Source organism: Nycticebus coucang, chromosome 17 (assembly GCF_027406575.1).
Source record: "Nycticebus coucang isolate mNycCou1 chromosome 17, mNycCou1.pri, whole genome shotgun sequence".
Taxonomy (NCBI): domain Eukaryota; kingdom Metazoa; phylum Chordata; class Mammalia; order Primates; family Lorisidae; genus Nycticebus; species Nycticebus coucang.
Genome location: NC_069796.1, coordinates 76,831,001 through 76,841,568, shown reverse-complemented (window position 1 = coordinate 76,841,568; position 10,568 = coordinate 76,831,001). Strand labels below are relative to the sequence as shown.

The window sequence follows — 10,568 nt, the reverse complement described above, 5'->3', positions numbered from 1 at the left end:
TGGAATTAAGAAATATCTCCAATTTTTATTCATAAAATTTTTAATCAAACTTGCAAGTGTAGATTTATAGAGCCACAGGTCAATAACAAAACAGGAAGGAAATGGAATATTTCAGGTACATTTTTGAAAAGTTCCAAACACACATTAGGCTCAAAACTACAGTGAAACACGGCTACACAAAAGATTATATTCATTCCTGCATTTTCTCAATAAGTTCTTCCTTGTATTTGCCTTTCTCTTTTCCAACTTGTCGAGACTTGGCTTTGCGTTCAAGAATTTTTTTCCGATCTTTATCCAGTTTTAGCCTGGTGATAACCACCTATTAGAAGTGAGAAAATAAGTATTTATTTACTTATTTTGTGAGTGGGAGAAGCCTTTTTTTTTTAAGTGACAGGGTCTTGCTCTGTTGCCTAGGCTGGAATGCAGGGACATGCTCATAGATCACTGTTACCTCAAACTCCTGGACTCAAATAATCTTCCTACTTCAGCCTCTAGAATAGCTGGGACTACAAGCACACACCACCACACCTGGCTATTTTTTTTGAGACAGAGTCTCGCTACGCAGCCCTGGGTAGAGTGCCGTGGTGTCTTAGCTCACAGCAACCTCAAACTCTTGGGCTTACGTGATCCTCTTACCTCAGCCTCCCAAATAGCTGAGACTACAGGCACCTGCCACAATGCCCAACTAATACACCTGGCTAGTTTTTAAGTTTTTGTAGCAATGGGGGTTTTGTTATGTTGCCCAGGTTGGTCACAAATGAAAAAGAACTTATAACCACAATCATCCCATACGGCAAGGTATCCCTTAGCAACAGCAATTTGGGTTTCCTCTTCTGTTACTCAACTTCCCACCAATATTTTAGTATATAAAATATTATTTGGGCTGGGAAAATTTGTTCATCATCCCTTGGCTGGCAAGACGGTCTCTCTTCTCTCTCTGAATATTATACAGGATGTCCACAAAGTTCATGTGCAATTTAAAACAGACAACCATTAAAAAAACACAACTATTTTAAATTGCACATGAACTTTATGGACACCCTGTACAGTGGAGAAGTAATGCCTTAAACATTTGGAGGCATCCTGCTACCAGCTTGAAGACAGAGCTATCACCAAGGATGGCAAAACAGACAAGAGAATCTCAATCCTTGATGACATCGCTAAGCCACCAAACCACTCGAGCCTGTTTGGCCTATCTCTGGAAGTCCTTATCTGGGCCACCCATGCAGACGGTACCAAACCCTAACAGATTACTACACTATATGGCTGCCATCACCACTCAGTTCTAGGCCATACCTTGCTTGGGTGAATGCCCACGTGGACAGTTGTGCCATTAGCCTTCTCACGCTGCACCCGCTCAATGTAGATGACATACTTCTTCCTGTACACCTGGACTACCTTGCCAATTTGCTGACCTTTATAGTGTCCTCGAACCACCTAAGAAAAAATATAAAAAACATTTTCTACCCATTTCTAATGCATGATCACGAAGAAGCTAATAATCATGAATACTCAGGCTAAATATACACCTTTTTTGTACAAAGCAGATTAATCCTGTTATCAAATGTCGGCTATTTTTGTGGTATAAATTTGCATTGTTATGCAAAGTCAGGTGGAATTTTTTTTTTTATTTGAATCTTTTTTTTTTTTTTTTGTAGAGACAGAGTCTCACTTTATGGCCCTCGGTAGAGTGCCGTGGCCTCACACAGCTCACAGCAACCTCCAACTCCTGGGCTTAAGCGATTCTCTTGCCTCAGCCTCCCGAGTAGCTGGGACTACAGGCGCCCGCCACAACGCCCGGCTGTTTTTTGGTTTGCAGTTCAACCGGGGCCGGGTTTGAACCCACCACCTTCGGTATATGGGGCCGGCGCCTCACAGACTGGGCCACAGGCACCGCCCAGGTGGAAATTTTTTCACCTGAATTTTCTCTCACATGAAGAACCAAAAGTTCCTTGGATAAGATAGTCATCACAGAACTAGTCCTGAGAATTAAAAAAGGGTAACTTTTCTCAACAACGAAATAAAGAAAAATAGTTAAAGGAGAATACACAACTACATGTAGAATATCTTCTGAATTATATCTCTATATACAACCCATACATCGTATGTATACACACACACACACACACACACACACATATATATACATACATACACACTTAGGTTGAATATCCTTTGTCTGAAATGCTTGGGACCAGAGGTGTTTCAGACTTTGGACTTTGGAATATGGAACTTCCATAGTTCACCACCTCCTTAAGATGACCTAATTTAGTGTTTTCATTGCAGCACATGTTTGTATCAGTATATGCCTAGTTCCTTATGCTGACTACCCTGTATGATTACCAATTTGTTAGAGTCTCTTGGATGATCAACTTACAGAGATTCTACATGTATTGCATTACCAGTTGAATATCTCAAATCCAAAAATCCAAAATCCACAATGTTCCAAAGAACATTTCTTTGGGAGTATCACATCTTTGGGAGTCAATACCATGGGGGTACTCAGGAAGTTCTGCATTTTTAAGCATTTCATATTTTGGGATGCTCAATCATAGGTATATACAGTTTCATATAGCATATAACATGATGGGATGGAAATACTGATAATGGCTGCCGTTAGGTAAGACGTAGGATTACAGGTGATAATTTCCAAAATTTATGTCCTTTTAGATTTTGAGATTTCTATAATGAATACAAATATTTTATAGTCAGAAAAAATAGAAAAAAAAAATTTAAATTAAAATCTTGTTGACTGTTTCCCTGGACTAAAAACCTACCCTGGACTAAAAACCTACCAAAAAAACAAACAAACAAACAAAAAAAACTAACTAGATTGTGGCTTCCTTGAAGGCAATATTGTGACACCATCTAATAAGCCTATAGGGAATAACACATATAAAGGATTACAGGATCCCAATATTTCTAATTCGTCTACCTATAATGTTTGCTCATTTTTCTGTTTGTTTTTGTTTTTTTTTTTTTTGTAGAGACAGAGTCTCACTTTACCGCCCTCGGTAGAGTGCCATGTGTCACAGGACTCACAGCAACCTCCAGCTCTTGGGCTTTCGCGATTCTCCTGCCTCAGTCTTCCGAGCAGCTGGGACTACAGGCGCCCACCACAACACCCAGCTATTTTTTGGTTGCAGTTCAGCCGGGGCTGGGTTTGAACCCGCCACCCTCAGCATATGGGGCCAGTGCCCTACTCACTGAGCCACAGGCGCCACCCTGTTCGCTCATTTTTCAAGGCAATTCTCAGGTAAAAAGTCGACAGCCGTGCTCCCTTGTAAAAGCTATCACAGTCTGCATGACCAGACTCCCAGGACATACCTGCACAAGGGCTGTGAAAAATCCCCTGTCAACTAGTGTCAAGACTGAACAAAGATGCCAATAAAACACAAGCAAAGGAACAGCTGGGGTAAGGAGAAATGGACAACCCTCTAGACCAGCGGTTCTCAACCCACAGGAACTGTATTAAAGGGCCACAGCATTAGGAAGGTTGAGAACCACTGCTCTAGACCCAGTGAGGAGGGAGACGGGCTAAGACTAATCAATTAGATTGGAAAGGTGAGGGTGAAGAAGCAAGGATGATACTCAGTCTGGCTTGGGCAACCCCATGAATGGCTATGCCTTCCCAGAGGCAGGGAACATAGGGGAAGAAACAGATTTTAGGAGGAATTTGAGTCATCTGGGGACATTCTAATAAAGAATTCCATATACAGCTGGAAGGCCAACTGGGCCTGCAACAGAGACCTGGAAGTCTTTCAGAGATGCAATTCAAAGCCTCATTTTGTTCAAAGAGCTGCTGGTCAGAAATACCAGCAGAATACAGAAATATGAGAAAAGCCAACATTTTGGAAGAGCTTAGAAAAGAGCAATGTGGCCACAAAGAATGAGAAACCGTGGGAGTGTGGTGTTAAAATAGCTAAGAGAAGAATGTCAAATGCTGTGGAACCATCAAGTACAGGGAAGATAAACTAGTTAACAGATTTGACAACACAATGGTTACCAGTGGGTGTGGATGGGATGCTTCCAGTGAAGTGGTGGAATGGAAGCTCCTTATAGTAAGGCCGTGAGTATCCCAGGTGAGGTGAAGGTGAAAACATAGTCCCAAGCAGCTTGGCTCTGAAGATGAGAGACAAAACAGCTGTTTGAAGGGATGCAAAATAAAGGACATTTTCCCCTCTATTTGAGAGAGCCTCGCTCTGTCCCCCTAGATAAGAGTGCGGTGGCATCATCATAGCTCACTAAAACTCCCGGGCTCAAGCGATCTTCCTGCCTCAGCCTCCCAAGTAGCTGGGACTACAGGCATGTGCCACCACACCTGGATGATGTTTTCTTTTTTCAGTAGAGATGGGGTCTTGCTCTTGCTCAGGCTGGTCTCAAACTCCTGAGTTCAACCAATCCTCTTGTCTCAGCCTCCCAGTGCTAAGATTACAAGTGTGAGCCACTGTGCCCAGCCTCTTATTTTTAAAGAAAGGAAAACATGAACAGTGCTGATGGGAAGAAACAAGTATGGAGGGGTAAAAGAAAACTATATAGGAGGCGCCTGTTGCTCAGTGGGCAGGATGCCGCCCCCACATACGGAGGGTGGTGGGTTCAAACCTGGCCCTGGCCAAACTGCAACAGAAAATAGCCGGGTGCTGTGGTGGGCACCTGTAGTCCCAGCTACTCAGGAGGCTGAGGCTAGAGAATCGCCTAATCCCAGGAGTTGGAGGTTGCTGTAGGCTGTAACGTCACTGCACTCTACTGAGGACGATAAGAGTGATACTGTCTAAAAAAAAAAAGAAAACTACACGGAAAAAGAGGATAATGGACAGAAAGATCTCCAAGAGAACTACAGCACACAGTGGTAGAGGGATCGAGTTTAGACAGAAATAAAGATATCTGTATCTTTTTTTTTTTTGTAGAGACAGTCTCACTGTACCGCCCTCGGGTAGAGTGCCGTGGCCTCACATGGCTCACAGCAACCTCTAACTCTTGGGCTTACGCGATTCTCTTGCCTCAGCCTCCTGAGCAGCTGGGACTATGGGCGCCCGCCACAACTATTTTTTTGTTGCAGTTTGGCCGGGGCTGGGTTTGAACCCGCCACCCTCGGCATATGGGGCCAGCGCCCTACTCACTGAGCCACAGGCGCCGCCCAAGATATCTGTATCTTTACAGGAGAGAATGAGAACAAGAGGGATAGAACTGAAGGTTAAGTTGCTGGGTATGGAGCCAGGAATTCAGAAAGTGCCCAGTTGACAGGTTTTAGTTTTAATTTCCTCTGTAAAGTAGAAGGAATTGTCACCTACTCAGAGAAAAAGGAAGGTAAGTGAGATTCAAATTCTAAGAGAAAAGAGGTAGTTTCAACACACCCTTGGGCTATTCCATTATCCCGGTGAAGTGTTTATCCAGTATTGCCTTTGGAGGAAACAATTCATACCTCTTAGGTATTCAAAACATGGCAGCCCCTTCTCCATTATCACACCTTCCACCCAGTCAATAATTTTTTCATTCATTCACAAATATTGACTGATACCTCCTCCCCTCCAAAGTGCCAGGCTCTGCAATGAGATTAGGCAAGAAGCTCTCAGGCCTCAAAGAATTTAGTCTGCTGGCTACTAAAACAGTTAACAAGTAAATATACAAATGTATAATCAATAACTGGAATAGGGCACACTGCAACTTACTGGGATGAGAAAATAGTCTCAGTCCTAACTAGTGTAATAGCAACCTGATTTTACCTTTGTTAAAACAGACCTGTGTATGTTGTTGTATGTACATTAAAGGTAAATTAAAAATAAAATGATCTTAAAAAAAATAAAATAAAAATAAAATGATCTTGGCTCGGCACCTGTGGCTCAAGCGGCTAAGGTACCAGCCACATACACCGAACTGGCAGGTTCGAATCCAGCCGGGGCCCGCCAAACAACAATGACGGCTGCAACCAAAAAACAGCCAGGCATTGTGGCGGGCACCTGCAGTCCTAGCTACTTGGGAGGCAGAGGCAGGAGAATTGCTTGAGCCCAGGAGTTAGAGGTTGCTATGAGCTGTGATGCCACAGCACTCTACCCAGGGCAAAAGCTTGAGGCTCTGTCTCAAAATAAATAAATAAATAAAATGATCTCAAATTGTGTTCATTGCTATGAAGGAAAGACAAACAATACTATGCATTGATTAAATCATATAGGAAGGCTTCTCTAAGGAACTGACGTTCAAGACAACCTGAAAAATGAGCAGTTAGCCAGGCACAGCAGAAAAAGAAGGGCACTCCAGGCATAGGGAACATTATGGGGAAGGAACTAGAAGATCAGGTGTATTTGAAGACTTAAAAGAGCCAATGTGGCTGAAGTATAGAGCATGTGGAGTTAATAGGAGATAAAGCTGAAATAGAATCACTTTATCGCCCTCAGTAGAGCATGAGCTGCTGTACCCAGCCCCCACCCCACCCCCGCTTTTTTTGAGAGAGTCTCACTCTGCCCATAGCTAGAGTGCCATGGCTTCAGCCTAGTTCACAGCAACCTCAAATGCCTGGGCTCAAGCAATCCTTATGCCTCAGCCTTCCAAGTAGCTGGACTACAGGCACATGCCACCATAACCCGCTAATTTTTTCTATTTTTTTTTTTTTGTAGAGATGGGGTTGCTCTTGTTTAGGCTGGTCTCAAACCTCTGACCTCAAGTGATCCCCCTGCCTCAGTCTCCTAGAGTGTTAGGATTACAGGCATGAGTAACCATAACCGGCCTGATTTTAGATTTTATAAACACATCAAGCACCATTGCTGGGTTTTAGGTAGGACCTTATTTGCAACTAATACCATTCTATAAACAACAAATAAGGGCAAGAGTGGAAGCTGAAATGCTACCTTGAACTGAATTGGAAATAGGGTCAAAACTTACTTTGAAGCTACAATCAATAAGACTTTGTGGTAGATTGGAGGGTGGTGGTGAAAGAGAATTATTACAGATAATGTAAAGGTTTATGGCATATGCAACTTATAGAGATGTAGAAGATGGGAGGAAAAATCAGATATTGGAGGCTGTGAGAGTATTAGGATCAAGAGTATTCTGGGATAAGAGCTTGAGGGAGGGCGGCGCCTGTGGCTCAAAGGAGTAGGGCACTGGCCCCATACAACGTAGGTGGCGGGTTCAAACCCAGCCCTAAAAAGAAGCTTGAAGGAGTCACTGAGAGATCTAAATGGAGATGTTCAACAGATAGAACTGGAGGTTTGTACTCAGGAAAGTAGTTTGGACTGGGATATAAATGAGGAACTTATTAGCATAAGAAGAGACATTTAAAGCTTTGAGAATACACACTACCTACTGGTGATCTCAGCCAAAGCAATTTGTATAACGTAGTGGGTCAGGGATCAGACTAAAGAGCATGCATGAATAGATGGGAGGTGAAGAAACGTAGGTAACTCTTTTCAGGAGCTTGGCTCTGAATAGGGAACACATAGTAACTGGAAGGAAATGTGGAGCTAGGGACCTGAGTCCAAATTTTCCAGTTCTCTTTGAAAATCCAAGAATCTGACAATGAGTCTGTATTTGCCCAAGGCAGCAGTGGGTTAAAGATACAAGATTATCCTCTTCAGATGTAGTATGAGCTTTCCAGTTTGCCATTTTCTTTTTTGAGACAGAGTCTCACTTTGTCACCCTTGGTAGAGAGCCATGGCATCACAGCTCACAGCAACTGCCAACTCTTGGGCTCAAGCAATCCTCTTGCTTCAGTTTTTCTATTTTTAGCAGAGACGGGGGTCTCACTTTTGCTCAGGCTGGTCTCAAAGTCCTGAGCTCAAACAATCCACCGCCTCAGCCTCCCAGAGTGCTAGAATTACAAGCATGAGCCACCACACCCAGCCAGCTTGCCATTTTCTTATTTTCTTACTTCCCTTGTTTAACTTGCCTACCCAGCCCCTATAGGTTTTTGCAATTCCCCCATTCTAGAATGTTCTGACAGTGAGGACCCAAGAAAGAAGTTGAAACTGTTGATCATACCTCTGAACCACTCTTTCCCCCTCTACTCCTGTCACACACTGTCTAACTTACCCCCTGCTTCAAATCTTTCCCTCAAATTTTCAGAGTCCCAGAGTCTCAGACGATACACTCAACCTCATCACCTCATCTCTAAAACAGAGAGAAGGATCTTAGGTGCCATAAAAATTTTTGAAGATCATTAATTAGGCCAGGAGTGGTGGCTCATGCCTGTAATCCCAGCACTATGGGAGGGGAGGTAGGTGGATCGCCTGAGCTCACCAGTTCCAGAGCAGCCTGAGCTAGAGTGAGACCCTCATCTCTAAAAATAGCCAGGTGTTGTGGTGGTTGCCTGTAGTCCCAGCTACTCAGGAGGCTCAGGCAAGAGAATCGCTTGGGCCGAAGAGTTAGAGGTTGCTGTGAGCTATGACGCTAGGGCACTCTACCGAAGGCAACAAAGTGAAACTCTGTCTTAAAAAAAAATCATTAATTAAATTATTTTCGAAATTAGTTCAAAGCACAGTAAGTATATTCTTTCTTTACTTTTTTTTTGGATCAACATAACTTAAGTGTGTTGCACAAGTTTAACTATATGCTCAAGTGTGCCGTGAAATTAAAAAAGGTTGAAAAACAATGCTCTAAAACAATGGTTCTTAACTGGATGAGGGAGAGTTGATTCTGCCCCTACCTCATGTGATGCCTTGCTGTATCTGCAAGTATTTTTGCTTGTCACAAAAGTGACAAGTGGGGGAGAATGCTAATGGCATGTAATAGATAGAAGCCAAGGATGCTGCTAACAATTCTATAATGCAGAGGAAAGCTCTTTCACAGTTATTCAGTACAAAATGTTAATAGTGCAAAGGTTGGGAAACTGCTCTAAAATGTGAGCTCCGTAAGAATAAGACTCTTCCTCGGTCTTTTTTTTTTTTTTTGAGACACAGTCTCACTTTGTCACCCTCAGTAGAGTACCGTGGCTTGGGCTCAAGTGATTCTCTTGCCTCAGCCTCCCCAGCAGCTGGGACTACAGGCCCCTGCCACAACCGCCAGTTATTTTTAGAGATGAGGTCTCGCTCTGGCTCAGGTTGGGCTCAAACTTGTGAGCTCAGGTAATCCACCCAGCCTTGGCCTCCCAGAGTGCTAGGATTACAGACGTGAGCCACAGCACCTGGCCTTCCTCCTTGGTCTTGTTTACTGCTACTGTCTAGAACCACACAATATTCTTTTTTTTGTTTGTTTTGTTTTTTGCTTTTTTTTTTTTTTGTAGAGACAGAGTCTCACTGTACCGCCCTTGGTAGAGTGCCCTGGCGTCACACGGCTCACAGCAACCTCTAACTCTTGGGCTTACGCGATTCTCTCGCCTCAGACTCCCGACACACAATATTCTTTCAAGCAAGTGAATCTAGCCTTTGCTTATTTCACTCACACTCAACTCCCTTCCCCCTCCCACACATCCTAAGCTCAATGAACACAGGGCTTGCACTTTCTCACACAGGCCATACTTTTGTAATTTCGCACCCCTGATGTGCTGTCAAATCCAATACCATCACATGCTTGGCTTCTCCAAATCCTTATCCATCAATACCCCCGACCAAAACACTACTCTTTCAGTTGCACTTTTCCCTGCACAGTCTGGTTCAAAAAGCCACCCTGAGCAATACTTGGCAAGCTAGCAGCCACGAAGATAAATCAAAAGCTGATCTTTGCTTGGCTGGCATACTACATACAAATACATACACAGCTTTTACTATCACCTTTTAAAAAATGAATGTTCTGAAGCAGTGCAGGCACCCTCTGGTGGCTCTGGACCCCCATCTCCAACCTAGTACACCAGAAGGATCACACTACTAGCCTGGGTACTGAGGCATATGCGTCTGTGACTCTCTCACTACCACGCACATGCCACGTTCTCAGGCAAAAGCAATGCCCAAGCACCACGGAGTTGGATATCTAGAGACAGAGGGAGATGCACCTGGACTTCATCGTCCTTGCGGATGGGCATGGAGCGCACGTTGTACTTCTGCCGGAGCTCCTTGGATAGCGGAGACGACATGATCTTCCTGCGTACGTGCGAGGGGGCATTAAAATGTCGTTTGCGGTTTTTGCTGCGGTCCGAGGTCACGAAGGGATTGAACTTCATGGTGACCGTCTGCAAAGAGAAGAAAAGGAAGGCTTTTTCATTTCAGTGGGGTCCAAGGGCCCGTTCTCCATCCAAGACACTCCTCTTCTCTGCGCAAGTGCTCTGCAGAGAAAAGTGGCCTCGGAAGGAGGTGACTGAGGACGAAGGGGACATACGAGTAGCCTGAGCGCTACACAGAGTAAGATGTGCGTGGGGAGCACATGCCTGACCAAAGGGGTCGTAGGGAGAGGGCGCACTGGGGCCTTGAGGCTGAGGAAGGAGTGTTCGGGCTGAGAACCAATAGGTGAAGGGTCACGCAGAAGAGCCCTGGGTTAGCGAGTGGCACAGGGACACACGAGCTAAGGGTCGCGAGGGGGATGGCAGAGTCCGCGAAAATTCCAGCTATTGCTTACTTACCCGGAGTCTACGTATTCAGACACGAAGCGCGCACGGCCGGAAGTAGGCTTTCTCGCCGCGCAAGCGCAGAAAGATACTGGTGCCC

At 44.4% G+C, this 10,568-nt stretch overlaps 1 protein-coding gene across 2 annotated transcripts; it reads right to left on the bottom strand.

Annotated features, from left to right (window-relative positions):
• On the bottom strand, positions 1-10,568 carry RPL26L1 (ribosomal protein L26 like 1). 2 transcript variants are annotated; one of them, XM_053565935.1, is made up of 4 exons: positions 10,484-10,568; positions 9,920-10,096; positions 1,297-1,437; positions 1-319 (listed from the first exon to the last, which is right to left on the bottom strand). In XM_053565935.1, the coding sequence occupies exons 2-4, from the start codon at positions 10,085-10,087 to the stop codon at positions 191-193; spliced, it is 438 nt and encodes a 145-aa protein (XP_053421910.1). In that variant the 5' UTR covers positions 10,088-10,096; positions 10,484-10,568; the 3' UTR covers positions 1-190. The 2 variants fall into 2 exon arrangements, with proteins under 2 accessions (XP_053421910.1, XP_053421909.1); XM_053565934.1 differs by having other exon boundaries at positions 10,480-10,559.